Raw genomic sequence first — 17,954 nt, 5'->3', positions numbered from 1 at the left:
AGGTCAGGAAAACTGCTGGTGAATCCTGTGGATGCCTTGGGCAGATGGAGGGAATATTTTGAAGAGTTGCTCAATGTAGGTGAAAATGCAATCAGTAATGTTTCAGATTTCGAGGTGGAATGTGATAGGAATGATGATGGAAATAGGATCACATTTGAGGAAGAGGAAAAAATGGTCAATAGATTGCAGTGCAATAAAGCGGCTGGGGTGGATGAAATTAAGTCGGAACTCATCAAATACAGTGGAATGTCAGGTCTTAAATGGCTACACAGGATAATTGAAATGGCCTGGGAGTAGGGACAGGTTCCATCAGACTGGACAAAAGCAGTCATCACACCAATTTTTAAACATGGAAACAGAAAAGATTGTAACAACTACAGAGGTATCTCTTTAATCAGCGTTGTGGGTAAAATCTTCTCAGGTACTGTTGAAGGGAAAGTGTGAGTATTAGTTGAGGACCAATTGGATGAAAATCAGTGTGGGTTTAGGCCTCTTAGAGGTTGTCAGGACCAGATCTTTAGCTTACGGCAAATAATGGAGAAGTGTTATGAGTGGAACAGGGAATTGTATCTATGCTTTATAGATCTAGAAAAGGCATATGACCAGGTTCCTAGGAGGAAGTTATTGTCTGTTCTACAAGATTATGGAATAGGAGGGAAACTTTTGCAAGCAATTAAAGGTCTTTACATGGATAGTCAGGCAGCAGTTAGAGTTGACGGTAAATTGAGTTCATGGTTCAGTGTAGTTTCAGGGGTAAGACAAGGCTGCAACCTGTCTCCACTGTTGTTCATATTATTTATGGATCATATGTTGAAAACAATAGACTGGCTGGGTGAGATTAAGATATGTGAACACAAAATAAGCAGTCTTGCATATGCAGATGACTTAGTTGTGATGGCAGATTCGATTGAAAGTTCGCAAAGTAATATTTCAGAGCTAGATCAGAAATGTAAGGACTACCGTATTTACTCGAATCTAAGCCGCACTTTTTTTCCGGTTTTTGTAATCCAAAAAACCGCCTGCGGCTTAGAATCGAGTGCAAAGCAAGCGGAAGTTCTGAAAAATGTTGGTAGGTGCCGCCACAACTATCTTCTGCCGTCGAATATATGTAGCGCTACACAGGCACGCTTTGTCTGGCGCCAAAACTTCTGCGTCAGTAAATAAATTTAAAAAAAAAAATGTGGAAGGCGAGCTTTTTTTTTCTCCGCCCCGAGTTTCGACCACTGCATTTTCATACATTACCCAACGAAGTAAATACAAATTCCGTATTGTTCATCTTCGAATGTAGTAGAATTTCAATGTACTACGAAAATCCGACTGGCAAGACTGTTTGGGATGTTTTTCAATACGGCCAACTCTACTTTCTGAATTTTTTCCTACCTGTGAGAAGAGATGGTTGCTAATAGTAACCTGATGAAATGTGAATCACAAGCAGTATTCTCTTCACCATTCACCATAAGAATAATACGAATATAAACATTTTGCCGTGTTTGTTGCTATCTCATTTAAATCCTGTCTGCCTAATAAACTACGAAACTAGAGTGAGACAACAGCAAACGCGGAAGAATATACTTATCGTGTCATGTTTATATTCGTATTATTCTTATGCCTAATAGTGATACAGTCAGAAATGAAGCACAGCAACTGACTAGATTTTTAAATCTAAGATGACTCTAATTTCTGTGCAGAATTTGATGTACTAAAGAAGCGGCCGCAAAGATTTTCAAACGGAGAAAAATTTTCGCCTAACTCTCGTTCAGAACATGTTCTATCATACGCAGCCTATTATTTGGTTCTTGTTGATCATTCTCAACGGAAGCAGCAGTGTAAGTAACAACAAATAGCAGTCTCTTGCCATTGTTTCGCTAATGAGACGATTCGCCTCTTTTTAGTTGTAAGCGGCGGTAGCGCCCACAAAAGCAAGCCATGCCGCGAGCGGCGACAGGCCGTAAACACGCACTATCAGAATGCGACAAACAATGAATGATACAGTACAGTGATGCATTTTCAGCTTAGAGTGACGTAAACACCTATAACAGAGAAAACAGCACTTATCAGATCAAAGCAAAATAAGCAATCGATTCAAACCAGACGAAGCACGTGAAAAAGGAAGGGTACCCGTATAAATACGGACGGAGCGCCTGACGCATAGCAATGGCTACCTGGTAAAGCTTAACTGCTAAGCTTACGACTCTAACCAAACTACTGTAGCTGTATCGTCATTCATTCGACCTAAATTGTGTCTCATATTACAATGGACCAACTTTGTTTCGATTTGGAGGTGCGGCCTAAAACTTTTCTCTCCCCTTGAATTTCGAGTCTCAAATTTCAGGTGCGGCTTAGATTCGGGAAATCTTTTTTTCCTTTATTTCGAGTCTCATTTTTCAGGTGCGGCTTAGATTCGAGTGCGGCTTAGATTCGAGTAAATACGGTATGGTATGAAGATTAGCATCTCCAAAACGAAAGTAATGCCAGTGGGAAAGAAATATAAACGGATTGAGTGCCAAATAGGAGGAACAAAGTTAGAACAGGTGGACGGTTTCAAGTACTTAGGATGCATATTCTCACAGGATGGCAACATAGTGAAAGAACTGGAAGCGAAATGTAGCAAAGCTAATGCAGTGAGCGCTCAGCTACGATCTACTCTCTTCTGCAAGAAGGAAGTCAGTACCAAGACTAAGTTATCTGTGCACCGTTCAATCTTTCGACCAACTTTGTTGTATGGGAGCGAAAGCTGGGTGGATTCAGGTTACCTTATCAACAAGGTTGAGGTTACAGATATGAAAGTAGCTAGGATGATTTCAGGTACTAGTAGATGGGAAAAATGGCAGGAGGGTGTCCACAATGAGAAAATCAAAGAAAAACTGGGAATGAACTCTATAGATGTAGCAGTCAGGGCGAACAGGCTTAGATGGTGGGGTCATGTTACACGCATGGGAGAAGCAAGGTTACCCAAGAGACTCATGGATTCAGCAGTAGAGGGTAGGAGGAGTCGGGGCAGACTGAGGAGAAGGTACCTGGATTCGGTTAAGAATGATTTTGAAGTAATAGGTTTAACATCAGAAGAGGCACCAATGTTAGCACTGAATAGGGGATCATGGAGGAACTGTATAAGGGGGGCTATGCTCCAGACTGAACGCTGAAAGGCATAATCAGTCTTAAATGATGATGATGATATCAATGACATCAATTTGTTGTAGAATCTTAGAACATATTCTGAGCTCCAACAATGGCAACCAGCAGGGATTCCAAAATCATCCATCGTGTGAGATCCCACTTATGCTTTTCTCCATGACATGCTGAAAATTTTGGATCAAGTCAGGCAGATGCACTATTTCTCGATTTCTGATAAGCGTTTGACTCAGTACCACACCTGCACTTATTGTCAAAAGTACAATGATATGGGGTACCAAGTGAAATTTGTGACTGAACTGAGGACTTTTCGGTGGGAGGACACAGCATGTTATCCTGGATGGAGAGTCATCGTCAAATGTAGAAGTAATGTTGGGTGAGCCTCAGGGAAGTGTGTTGGGAACATTGCTATTTATGTTGTATATTAACAACCTTGCAGACAATATTAATAGTAATTTCAGACTTTTTGCAGATGATGCAATTATCTGTAATAAAGTACTATCTGAAAGAAGCTGCCTAAATATTCAGTCAGATCTTGATAAAATTTCAAAGTGGTGCAGAGATTGTCAACTTGCTCTCAATGTTCAGAACTTTAAAAATGTGGATTCCACAAAACAAAAAAATGTAATATTCTATGACTATAATATCAATGAGTCACCGCTGGAATCACCAAACTTATACAAGTAACTGGCTGTAGAACTTTGTAGCGATATGAAATGTAATGATCGCATAAGCTCAGTTGTGAGTAAAGCAGGTGGTAGAATTCGGTTCATTGGTAAAATACTGGGGAGGTGCAATCAGTCTACAAGGAAGATAGGTTACAAATCACCAGTGCAATCTATTCTAATATTGCTCAAGTGTGTGGGATCTGTATCAAATAGAAGTAGCAGGGGATATTGAATGTATACAGAGGAGGGCAGCAAGAATGGTCACATGTGTGTGTGCGCGCGCGTGCGTGTCATTGGAGAGTGGTGTCACAAAAATGATTAAAAACTGAACTGGCAGACTCTTTGAACAGACGTAAACTATCCCAGAAAGTCTACTAACAAAGTTTCCAGAACTGGCTTTAAATGACAACTCTAGGAACATACTACAACCCCCAAACCCCTATGTATCGCTCATGTAGGGATTGTGAGGACAAGATCAGAGGAATTACAGCAAACATAGAGGCACACAAATGATCATTCTTCCTACGCTCCATATGTGAATGGAATGAGAACAAACTCTAATAACTGGTACAATGGGAAGTACCCTCTGCCATGTACCTCATGGTCGTTTGCAAAGTATGGATTAGATATAGATGTAGATGGGGAGCCAGGTGCTAAAATCTGTGTGGACCAATGTGCAGATGCCACCGGAAGCCCTCAAAAGGCTAACGTTGTTCTGACAAACCGTGGAGCCCATGAAGGATTGGTGAGTGAGCATAAATAAAACGAAATTCCAGGAGAAGCTGCGGAGTAAAAGGCAATAAGGAAATGCAACTCCAAAAGGTGACAGTGGTATACCTTGCAATTCCATTGAATAAGCACATAAGTGGGATCCAAATGGGTGACAAATGGAGCAAAACTAGACACACCCCTAGGTCACTATCTGCCACCAACAAGGAAATTAGAAGTCTGTCTCAGATTGCATGAGGGGGAGTGGGAGGGGGGGGGGGGAGGCGGCACCTCTGGGGGCATCGGAAGGACCTTGTCTCAGGACTTATGTTTCTTCTTCTTCTTCTCCTCCTCCTCTTTTATAAGTCGAGAAGGGCAGGGCCTGGAGTGAGAGCAGGCTTTTGAGAGATCCATGACAGAGAGAGAGAGAGAGAGAGAGAGAGAGAGAGAGAGAGAGAGAGAGCGGGTGACCTGCGATGAAGCAAGCTAGGATATGTTTTACTTCCCCCCCCCCCCCCCCCTTGTTTTGCCACCTCCCTCCTTAAATTCGTTTTTTTCATTTCTGACTAAGTGCTATTAACATACCTGAGTATAATCTGGCAGGGTGTATACGTGGACAAGGAAAAAAAGATTCCCGGATTTCCCAGTTAAAAATACTCTTTCTCCTGGGTGAAAACACACTTTTTTCATGTTAAGTGACAGTGTATTTTCCCTCGGAACTGCACAACTTATCAATCCTTTGAATGGTTATGGTTTTATACACAGGCGTAAAATTTCCTGGCACTTTAGAAAATGAAACTCAGGGAAAAAGACACGTTTTGGAAATATCTTTGATGTGCAGTAACATGTAACCTGCGTATTTTTGTATTATGAAAGTATACATTAAAATTCCACCACACATCGCAGTCATTAAAGTCGAGACTTTGATGTGCTTTTGTAAGCCAGTCATAGGTCATGTCACGTAATCTTGCCAGCAGATGACAGGGGATGTTCAGAGCATAGGACACGTGATGTAGTCAGTCAACAGCAACATCACTGTTAAGCAGCACGAACACACAAACAGGGAAAATTAATAGTTTAAATTAACATACATATTGTTGCTACAAGAAAAGCAAAACTTTTACACATAATATTTGTCTCTAAGGTTAATAAGCTGCAAGAGAAGATAAGCTTTTGCATATAATATTGATCTTTCTTGCACATGTTACACTTTAAGATACACCACACAAATGTGCCATGATCTTTCTTGCACATGTTACACTTTAAGATACACCACACAAATGTGCCAGTAAAATTTTTAATAATGAAATAAATGTCTGATCTTCAGGACTTGAAATTCTTCAAAATGGCTCGTCATCAAAGAGTTGATTTTTAAATGAGAGTCAAATGCTCTGTGATTTAAGAAATTCATGGTACATTCTTGCATATAGTTCAACTTACATAAAAGGAAAGTTACTTTGAAAGTAACGCTCTTCAAAGCACCATTCGCAATATTTTCCCGCAACCTGTTAGAAACAGGTTCGTTTCAGCAGTTGCCAGACAGCACAGATAACAGGTGTCATTGCACTTGCGCAGCTACCATGACATAGGAAGCCCGCAAGTACGTACGTGTAAAACATTAGAAGATTATACATTATGTGATAAAAGAAACAAGACATCAGAGGATTCTCCAAGGGCATTGGAATTTCGTGAACCATACTAAAATGCATAATTCAGCTTAAAGTGCACATTCGTATGTCCAGATTCCCAATGAAGTAGGCCTCAACCTGATATTATGCTTTTCAGTGTGGTTTTCGGGATGTAAATTTTCTTGGAGCACCAGTACTGTATTATATCATGTTTGGTTCTTTATTATGGCATAATTCATATGTGCTAAAAGATGAAAATGTGCACTTGAAATGCAGTGAACAATACAAACTAGCCACTACTGTGGATTTAAACATTTCGTTTCAAATACATTGACCACCTCTGCTGAAAAGGTTAATAAAGGTCAAATTTCTTTAGCAAACAGACAAAAATAGCTTCATTGTTCTGCAAGGCAATTAATGCTTGACTGTCAGAATGGTGGAAATAAAATAAAATCTGAAACTAATAACATATTTCAGCTTTCCATAATTATGTGAATGTATTTTAATTCACCTAATAACTTTCGGCCAGAGATGTCCGTTTTGTTTTCATTTGATGTGAGAGTAAACAAAGGGGGAAACAGCAAAATCACTAAACGTGAACACGGGTCACATGGAGACTACCCACAATAACTCAGACTGCTCTGCACATCAGCCCCAGATCTATGATATTTGCGAACCGGGTCAATACTAAAAAAAAAATTGAATTTTCAAAAATATGTTCATCTTGTACCACACATCTTTCAGAGAAGTTTGAAACATAAAAGTAAGTGTTCCAGGAAATGTAAGACATGTTATGAGGGTTGGAACTTAAACAGTAGCAACTATTTATTCACAACCGATGCAAAAGAGTTACATGTTTGCACCTGTTACTGTTCTTCAAAGTAGTCACCAGCATTGTGTAGAAACCGCTGCCAGCGATGTGAAGGCGTAGTACTCCATTAGCAGAGCCTGTTCTGCTAATGGTGTGAATGGAGCGGTATACTGCCTGTTGAATCTTTTAAACACTACTGAAGCGAATGCCATGAAGTGATTTCTTCATCTTCGGAATCAAATCAAAGTGACTAGGACTTAAGTCCGGGGTGTATGGTGGATGGTACAGTACTTCTGAGTCCCATCAGCCGAACAGACCAGCCACAGCTCGTGCTGTATGTGCCCGTGCATTGTCGTGCAAAATGATGGGTGGGATGCGCAGAAAGTGTTGCCGTCTCTTTCGCAAAGCTGGTCGCAGTTGATGCTCCAAAGACGAACAGTAATACTGTGCATTGATGGTCTGCCGTGGAGGAAAGTAATGCGTTAGGATAATACCATCGCAGTCGCACACGAGAATCACCATAACTTTAGACTGCTCCATTCGCACCATCAACAGAAAAGGGTCTGCTAACAGTGTACTACACCTTCCAACATCAAACGGGTTCTACACAACGCTAGTGACTACTTTGAAGGTCAGTAACAGGTGCAAGCATGTAACTCTTTTGCATTTGTTGTGAATAAATAGTTGCCACTATTTAAGCTACAACACTCGTATTTTGTCTTGTGTGTGCCAAAGTGCAGTGCCACATCTCTTCATACAGCATTCTTCTGCCGCATGTCGCTGTATTTCACTCTGTGAAATTTAAACGTATATATTTTGTACTGAATGCCATCAAACAATATTCAGGACAGTGGAAATTGAAATGTCCTGTGGTGCCTCTCCTGCTCCCAGTCGGGATTATTTGTAATCAGGAGAACAAGAACTCTTCAGAAAATTTGCACTCTTTATTGCGTATTAGCTAATAACTTGCTGTTGTGTGTGACATAACCAATAAAGACAAGAGACAAGCATGAAAGTACAGACTTCTCCAATCCTTAGCTCCTAGCATTTTTTCTCTCTAATCTTGCTACAGCTTTACATGGTGTGCTTTCCTTTCTGCGAAAGGATCTATTACCTCATCAAAGTTCGTCAAACGTTTTGCTACATGAAAAATCAAAATGCCATTATCTAATACTGAAGAAGTTGTTAGTACAACCAATACCCAAGACTGGTGCGGTTTCTCAATCTGATTATGTCTGTTTTGTCACTGTCTGCCAGATAAAACAAAATAGGCCTTTCTAATACTGCAGCAATTTTGTAACATACACCAAACAAATGAGACTGTTTTGGCACAAATGGTCATTTTTATGACATGACAGAATATAATTCACGAAGTACCAATATCAAATGCCAATTAGGCCTACTACAAGCAAAAAGCTTTATGTTAGGAAACAGTTTCACATTTCATTCATACACACCAGTTTCTCAAGCATGAGATCAAAAAGTAGTATTACGAAATTTTTATATAAATTTGGAATTGACATTCTTCCATAATTTGTGTGATGTCCCCGTTTCTTCTCCTTCCTCATTCTAACAAACAATCTTGTCATCACCAAATCTGTAGCTATTCCTGCCATTGTCAAAATTTGTTCGCTGATTAACTTCACTAACCCTGCCAGAATCACGAGTTTAGTTGTCCCGCGATTATTCTCCAGTTAGACGTTTTTACATGTTTATACAAAACGTTTTCTGCGTTACTTCCAGTATTACTCCACTCAGCTCGTACAGCCCTGTACCCTTTTGTCAGTGTAAAGTTTATTTCTAGATGGGACGAGGATTCTCCTGACAGAGACATCACGTACACTATGTACACATTCAAAAATCAACTTATGATTCATTCAGAAATCAACTTAAAAGTATTAAAAATGTTCAAAAACCAGCAGGGATGCATTTCAAAATAATATGAACAATCGATAGACCAATGTGCGCTGGATGCTAGGCGCTTTGTGAAACAAGATTTTTTTCCTCAGGAATATGACTTTGGTGCCCCCTTTTTCTGGTAGCATCTAGCTGCTTGCTGCAACTGCTTGTACAGCCAACAGTCACATTCCTGTAGCCCGAAGCGGGAGAATCTACTATTCAAATGCGACTCAACTGCGCATGAGCCCACTCGTAACTGCTGCAACAAATCTAATGTAAACAGTTGTGACTTCATGCTCATGGGAGGCAATTTGTGTTATGAAACATTGCATAGTCTTTCTAAAGCCTCTGACACATTTTGCTGTTGGCAGGCACTTGCATGAGCACTGTGTGTCATTGTTGTATGTGGCGCATTTCCTTTGCAATTTAAGTAATTTTTGTTATTTTTTTTAATATCTTGTTTATGTTTTATTGTTGAAGTATTATTCAGCAGTAGCAGGATACAGTAATATCCTATGTTAGAGTATCGGTTCTTCCCAGTCAGAATTACAAAACTTTAACTGAAAACTAGAAGAATGAAAAATTCCCGGAATTCTAAAAAATTCCCAGGTTTTCTCCGGTTTTCTCCCAGATGAAAAAAATCCTGGGTTTTTCTTGGATCTCCTGGTTGTCCCGGGTCGTATACACCCTGTCTGGATTTGTGTAAAAGAAGAAGTCTGGCCCTCAGTTTTAAAGAATATAACATCAAATCTAATTTTGTGCTTAGTTTTATGTAGGTAACTGATTTTCTAATTTATTTTGACTATTCCTAGTTAGTATCTTTTGTTATAGGGTGAAATCAATAATTGTTTCATAACTTAAATTCTATTGTTGACTTATAAACAAATATAAATTCTGTACTAATTATAAACATTTGGAGGCACAACTATTAGTATTCTTGAAGGATCTATCTGGCTCTATTTGAAATCATGTTAGCAAAGCCAGCCCTTGATTAATTTCAAAGTAATTAACAGTTTTGTGAAAAGTATTGTTGGCATAACGATATCTGTTAATTTCGTAATTTAAACAAATAATTCGGCCTAGCTCTTGTAGTAGAAGTAACTGTTAAAAAGATGGAATTTTTCGATGTATTCAGTTAATTTAATGAGTTAAGTTTTAATTGTAATTTTTGTAAATTAAATATCAAACAATGTGTAGTTTCAGTGCCTATTATTGAGCTGATATATAAAGGTCTGGTTTTTGGTCACGAGACAGTCAGTCCACAGTCAAGTTTCAGACAAGAAACTTGTGTTGGTTAGAACAACAACAATGCATCAACTTAACTGTGAAATACATGTTCCACCAATAGGCTGCATGTTGACAGTGTCTGTTCCATATGTACCTTTTTATTCTTCAGGAACTGTGAACAGTGTGGTTAGGCTTTTATGCTTGTAGATGTTCAACAGTAAACTATTGTAGCAGTATGTGGATGTTTGCCTGCAACCTATTAATGAGGCTTATCAAAAGTTAAACAGTAGCACACTGGCCATATAACTGTGTAATATTGGGAGGCTGTGAACAGTGAAATTAAAGAACTGTGAAATGCAACTGTGCCCCTGTCGGCTACATCATTTACAGTAGTCAGTACTGCACTTTCACTCCCTATACTTTTAGCCAGTATCGCAACACAGTATATCGACACTGAGAACCATCAATGAAGAAATAAAGCAGGTGAACGCCACAAACCATGGGATGCATGTACTGTGGATCTCGCAGCCGACTTGTGGCAGCAGGCCCCTGGTACGAGAGATGCTAGGGGAAGGGGTCCTGGGAGGGACCCAATCACTGGCAGATGCCAGATGTACAGAGATACTTCTCTGGCTGGATAGGGGGATAGCACCCAGATAGGAAAGGCACGTGAGCCGCAGAGGAGGGGGAAAGGCCTTAATAGAGGAGAAGTTAAAATTTTCACACACACACACACACACACACACACACACACACACAGTGAAGATGGTTATATTTCTGATGAGCCTCAATGTAGGATAAACCATCACTGGACTTCACTCCTGTATCTCATTTTCCTTCTTATAAACTGGACAATCTGGTGGTGTGTGTTGATTGATGGTCATGACAACTAACACGGGCAGTGGGACACAGGGGCTACCCCCATGGAGTGGGTGTCCACATTTACTGTCTGTTGTACACTGGGAAGACATATGCCCAAAAATACAAAACATTGAAAAAGCCTGGTGGGTGGGTGGGAGGATGTATGGCTTCATATCACACCAATAACACATAACCTTGACCTTCTACAGGAGGGTGCACCTTTTCAAATACCAGAAGAAATGTGCAGGATCAATTGGGGCATTCTTACAACCTTCCTAAACAAGCCGAACAAAATGAACGCCACGCAATTCCATTTTGGCCCATAATTCCTTATAGGACTGAAGGATGATGTCACTATGAAAAATGGCTCCCTAAACAATATTAAAAGACTGAAGAGGAGTGATGGGCACTGGGAGGTCACCTAGATGGTCACAGGCACATAGGGCTACATAAGTGGTTTTGATCAACAGTGAACCCGACCACATCTTACTCATAGAGTCCACTTTCCCAAACTTGTCTTCAAAAGTTTCCATGAAAAATATTGGATCAATTGTGGTGAAAATATCCCTGCCAGTCGTGGTGCAGACAAGATAGCTGGGAACAGGTTTCACCCAGAGCTGGCAAGCCTAGCCCTCCTCCCAAGGTGTAGTCAAGGAACAGAAGGCTGCACAGTTATAAGAAGCAGCATTAAAAGATACACTGCCAACAAAAGACATGGCTATAGAGGAATGGCAATCTTGGAACTTAATGTGTTTCGTAAGCGAAGTGTCCGCCCTGATACCACTCGCTTTGATGAGGGGCTCTCCCCATGAGCATTACCCAGCTACAGCAAGGGCCATCTAACATGATACTGTTGCCAGGAGTTCTGATGCTCCAGAATGACAAGCAACCACCCCTACGCATACGTGGGGAAGTACCGGCTCAGATATCAGAAGTGTGATCCCTGTGTTGTCACGGGGCCCAACCAAAAGGGTAAATACAGACCCTACCACATGACTGGTGACCATGCTGGCTACATAGCATTAAAAGTTAACACAGTCGATTAAATGCTGGAAAAGACAGTAAGGCCACACGTTGTAGAGAGTAAGTAGCTTGTTCTTCTCCAGTTGGTTCACACTATGGGGAGGAACAAAAACTGGAAGGAATACCAGAAACCAGCAGGATGATCTGGCCGATGTAACCAAGGGCACTGAGAAAGGGAAAGAAGAGAACAGAGGGGAAGGAATGAGAACAGGGAGAGAGGTGCACAGGGAAAGGAATGCAGCCCTGCATGGAAGAAAGGAGGGCCTTGAGCCCCTTGAGGGGTTCTTCACAGTTTCAACAATATACGAGTGATAACCATACAGCTTCAACCATCACCTTGTAAACATGAAGTTACGTACGAGGGTCACCCAAAAGAAATGCACACTATTTTTATTAAAATCCATCTTTTATTCTACATGTCTGAAAGTTTTACAGCGTGTAGATACATCATTAGGAACAATATTTTCATTTCTCCACATAATTTCCATCCCTCTCAACTGCCATCTTGGAACCAGCCCCTGTATACCCGTATGGTAAAATTCTGGACCAACTTGTTGGAGCCACTGCTTGGCAGCGTGCACAAGGGAGTCATCATCTTCAAACCTTGTTCCACGAAGAGTGTCTTTCAGTTTCCCAAAGAGATGATGGTCACATGGAACCAGGTCAGGACTGTAAGGCAGGTGTTTCACTGATGTCCATCCAAGTTTTGTGATCACTTCCATGGTTTTTTGACTGACATGTGGCCGTGCATTGTCGTGCAACAGCAAAACATGCTGCTTTTACCGATGAGCTTGAAGTTTCTTCAGTGTCGTCACATACGCATCGAATTTATGGTGGTTCCACTTGGCATGATGTCCACAAGCAAGAGTGCTTTGGAATTGAAAAACACCATAGCCATAACTTTTCCAGCAGAAGGTGTGGTTTTGAATCTTTTTTTTCTTGGATGAATTTGCACGATGCCACTCCACTGATTGCCTCTTCGTCTCTGGTGAAATATGGAGCCATGTTTCATCACCTGTCAGAATTCTTCCAAGAAACTCATCACCATTGTCGCATTGTGCCAAAAGTTCGCTGCATACCGTTTTTCTTGTTTTTTCTTGTTTCTTTGCGAGCCACTGTCAACATCGTGGGAACCCACATGGCACAAACCTTTTTTAACACCAGTATTCTGCAAACACTTCCTTCCCCTAACCCAACATAGCGTGACAATTCATTCATTGTGATGCGTCTGTCAGCAGTCACCAATTCGTTAACTCTCTGTACATTGTCTGGAGTGTGTGCAGTATGAGGCCTGCCGCTACGAGGACAATCCTCAATATTACCGTGCCCGCTTTCATCACGTAACCTGCTTGCCCACCGACTAACTGTACTGCGATCGACACCACCATCTCCATACACCTTTTTCAACCTCTTGTCGATGTTTCCCACTGTCTTGTTTTCACAGCACAGGAATTCTATGACAGCACATTGCTTCTGACAAATGTCAAGTGTAGCAGCCATCTTGAAGACATGCTGTGATGGTGAAACTCATGGGAACAGGTTGAATTAAGTTTGAAAATAAGCGGGAAGTATGTATCTACACACTGTAAAACTTTCACACATGCAGAATGAAAACTATTTTTACAAAAAAAGTGTGCACTTCTTTTGGAGCGACCCTCATATTTAATTTGTTGTTCATTTGTAGGTATACTTCTGCAGTCCTAGTAAGTGTTTAAAGCCTCATGCCACAATATCACAGCACAGTTATAGAGGAGTAAAAAGAAAATTGTGCAGCCCATCTCCCCTTTGTCAACAAGCTGTGCCATTTTCTTTTGACTCCTCTAGAAGCATGCTATAATACTGTGGCTTGAGGCTTCCAATGCATACCAGGACTGCAGAGACGTATCTGCAAACAAACAACAAATTAAATATGTAACTTCATTTTTACATTCACATGTAATATTGATCAATGCTTGAATATCTACAAAACAATGTTTATTACTGATCAGTAAGAGAACCAGATTCTTAGCCTTTTACTCCAAGAATGCACTAATTCAGTTCATAATTATTTTTATATTGCAGGAGGAGGAGAAGAAGAAGAATACTACAGGAAGTTAGCACACTGTTGCTTTTAGTCAGTGAAAAACTTGTGCTATTTTACCAAATATCTGTCACATCCACCATAAATTAAGAGAGAAATAAAACTAGATTAAAATCTGTTTATAGTGCATGAAGGACTCAAAAGTATCTCTGAAAACTGAAGAAACTCCTATTCTAATAATAATAGCACAAATGCACATTTATGAACCTACCTCTGACTGGCTGCCTGTAGCTGAAGGCACATGCTGCTCAGCATTCATCACTATGCTCTCTCCAACCTCTGGAAATTCGTGCCTCTAAGGATTACTACCACATCATTCTCTCTCTCTTGTCATCTGAAATAAATGAAGCAAGTCACAAATTAGTGTTTTTACATAAAACAGATAAATAAAACTCACATTTTAGTATTCATCTTGCTTCTTACATCTCATTTAAAAAATTAAGCTACACACACACACACACACACACACACTTCATACCCATCCACCTCATGGTAACGAATATAAGGGAGCAGTCGTCCGAAGAGATGAGCCCAAGACTCCTGATCTTTGGCTTCTAGTGCACTAAAAATAAAGCATTCATCGCTCTGAATGTGATCAAACACTAGTGTCCTGCTGACCATAGTGTTGTTGAACATCACACTTTTTTTGCCTTCTCCCCAAACAAAGAACCAGCATAAATGAGCTAGGGGAAGAACTAAGTTATGGTTTAATGCTCTGAAATATTAAGGCTACTGAAAGTTTACTGGATAACAACAGCGGGTTGGTGGATTTAGACTTTATCCATCCCAATTAAAGCCTTGTCCTCTAATGTATGGCCTATATCTGTCTCAATAAGTGGCACAGAAGAGATGAGGCAGAAAGGATGGTGAAAGACAAATGAAAAATAAATACCAAACTATGACTTGCTTTTTTACACACAGAGCCTACATAGAAAGCACTGCTGGGACCAAAACATACAATAAGTGCAAGAACATTGAATGCATCTCTCAGTCATTAGACACTGGACCACTGAAATACTCAGTAGACATTTAAATGTTTCACTCTCTGAGCAACAGCAGTATTAAAAGAGGACCTATAATATTGTTATCCTCTAGTCAACTGTATGCTGTGATGATCATCCGAGAATAGTGCCAACAGCCAATGCGTCTCTTGACTGAGCAGCATATAGAACAGGGGCCAGAATAGAACAAGGACAGGGAAATTGCAAAATTCAAGAATATGTTCTGTGTTTTAAGGGCCTTTCTTATCTATAGAATCCAGCAAAGGGCTTCTCTTTTGTTACTTCCTCACTAAAAACTCTCTCGTACAATCCAGTAAACTAAGGATGGCAAAACTGCAGTGAGAAGCAATCCCTTCCCAGTACTCTTAAGAGTTTCACAGAACAGCACTAACCCACAAACCTAACCACACATGCTCCTAATTCTCAAACAATTCACTAGCCAGCTGTGGTGGAACATCTTCTGTATTACATAATATTAATCATGCCAGGAATAGCTTAATCATGTCCTCTACCTGGACTTCAACTAACTTTCCGTCATGTCTTCAAGTAAGAAACATCCACCCCAAGTTCCTCTCACCTATCCAAATGAGGTATTCCACCACCTCCCCAATCTGTGAAACATTGTGACCCATCTTTATGCAACACCTGCCCCCAATCCCAACCCATACAAGTCACATCCCTGTGGAAGACCAGGCACAAGATCCCCACCATGCACCCAACCAGTATTTCTTATTCCAGTCCCGTCACAAACATATCCTACTTCATCAGGTGAAGGGGTACATATGAAAGCAGTCATGTCAAATACCACATTTGATGTTACTTCCCTTCCACAGACCCATTTCCATAGTTGCGACAGTCAACCAGCTGGCCACCCAAATGAATTGTCACTGTCAAAATTCAGCCAAAAGCAAAGTTCACTATACAATGGTAGAGCATGCTGCTGAACACAAATTTGTTGCCTCCAATGGCTGCTTCACAACACTGGCCTTCTGGAGCCTACCTCCACCCCATATTAGCTTTGCTGAATTGCATAGATGTAAACTGTGCTCACTGTCTTTACAGCATATTGTTTTATCCTGCAATCCCTGTGAAAATAGTCTCTGCTAGAATCACTCCAGTTCATATACCTTCTCTTCCCTCCAGCCTAATTCGCCTCTCCATTAATCTTTAGTTAGCCTGTTCTATCTGTGGTATCCCTCTTTCTCTGTTCTATGCTGCTCCTATTAACCCGCTCCTCTGATCAATACCCGCTATTTTATCAGGTATCATGCGAAACTTCCCAGACCTATACTGGGGCAAGCTCAACAGTATCACAACTATACCCAATTCCCTTGTTGCATCTCCCTCCCCTATGAGGTCATACTGGCTCCCTTCCCTCCACTCGTTCCATCCCATTCCTTGTTCCTCTCACCCATTCCATCCAGCACACCCTACACAACAGCTGGGCTATAGCACTCTGACAATGAAGCCATGTTTATTTTACTGAAGGGCATTGGTTAATCTGTTAGTTCCGACATTGTTCAAAAACTTCGCTAAGAGTTCAGACTTCTTTTTTGGCTGTCTACCACTCAATGCCTAACCAGATGATGAGTGGTTATCTTTACTCCTTCCACTGTTGAAAATGAAAAAAAGAAGATAGAAATTTATATAATTGTTACTGGTTAACTCCTAAGTTAAATGCCTGTCCAAATGACCTGACTTGTGATCTGATGCATAGTGTGACCAACAATTTATATCCAAGATACACCTGAACTGATGAGAGTTTACTTTCACACAAAGCATGTCACATTAGTGTCACTCAAATACAGTATACTTCACTTCCTGCTAGGGAGCACTTCTATGTCAGAGAAGTCGCAGGAATGTTTTTTCATTCTATATAACCCTGTATTCACAAGAACAAAAATTTAAGACTATCACATTGCAAAAAGCCACTAGGTTCCTCTTTTCCCAGAAGCTAGTTTTGGAACTTTCTTTGAACCCTTTTCAATAATCACTATACAAGGAACATGCACAATAACTAACTCCAATTCAGGATTGCCACAAGTTTCCTCCAGTGAAATTCCCTGATATTTCCCTGCTTTCCAGACAAGTTTTAGCATTTTTCCCTGACGAATTTTGAGATTGATTGACTGATTAATTGAGAGGGTTTGTAGGACCAAATGGCGAGGCAACCTGTCTCGCAATTCCAAATTTACTCACAGAAGAAAGAGGTTCCGCTAAAAGTGGATGGATCCAGTCAGGGGAGTCAAACTATAAAACAAGGAAGTTGAAACACACACAGAGGCATAAAAGGTTAGACCAAATCTAAAAACTGGTAAAAAAGGAGTGGTCTCTCCACAGGAGGAGTGGTTGTGGGGTCCCAGACTGAGAAAACATGAAAAGAGGCCCCAACCACAACCACCCTGCCCTGCTCCAGGAGTAAAGCAAAACCTTATATCTGGAAATAACCGCTTTCACAGAGGAAACTGAGGACCAGTTCCACCATCCATGAATTGTCTGTTAATATTAAAATTAAGGAAGACTTTACTTAGCAGGAAGGCCCAAAAGAAGGACATATTCCACCAATATGTGGGATACTGTCAGGCTAGCTTCACAGTCATACTGTGGGGGAGTTTCGTTACACAGGAGGAAACAACGGATGAGCCTGGTACGAGCAATGTGTAGACAGCTGAAGCAGTGGACTCCTTCCGAGAAGAGCAGAAGGAAAAGCAGCAAAGCACAGTGGTCTCCTTGATTGTGCGGAGTTTATTACTGAGAGCAGTGGTGTACGAGATGTCATTCCACTTTTGGGCAAAGAGAGATTTGACATAGATCCGCATATCCACAGCTGGAGTTATGAAGGGAATGGAGGGTGAGTATCAGCTTCTCTAGCCAAACAATCAGCCAGTTCATGCCCTGGGATACCCACATGACTTG

At 40.8% G+C, this 17,954-nt stretch overlaps 1 protein-coding gene across 1 annotated transcript in view; it reads right to left on the bottom strand.

Moving 5' to 3' along the window:
• Positions 1 to 17,954, bottom strand: part of LOC126163110 (zinc finger and SCAN domain-containing protein 2-like) — a 213,130-nt gene that overhangs the window by 178,124 nt on the left and 17,052 nt on the right. Inside the window, exon 4 of the mRNA XM_049920033.1 lies at positions 14,249 to 14,371. Coding sequence (XP_049775990.1) covers positions 14,249 to 14,296 — 48 coding nt within the window. The 5' untranslated portion in view covers positions 14,297 to 14,371. The remainder of the gene's footprint in view (positions 1 to 14,248; positions 14,372 to 17,954) is intronic.

Source organism: Schistocerca cancellata, chromosome 2 (assembly GCF_023864275.1).
Source record: "Schistocerca cancellata isolate TAMUIC-IGC-003103 chromosome 2, iqSchCanc2.1, whole genome shotgun sequence".
In the NCBI taxonomy this organism is placed as follows: Eukaryota; Metazoa; Arthropoda; class Insecta; order Orthoptera; family Acrididae; genus Schistocerca; species Schistocerca cancellata.
The sequence above is the reverse complement of the archived record's forward strand: the minus strand, read 5'-3'. Positions and strand labels throughout refer to the sequence as shown.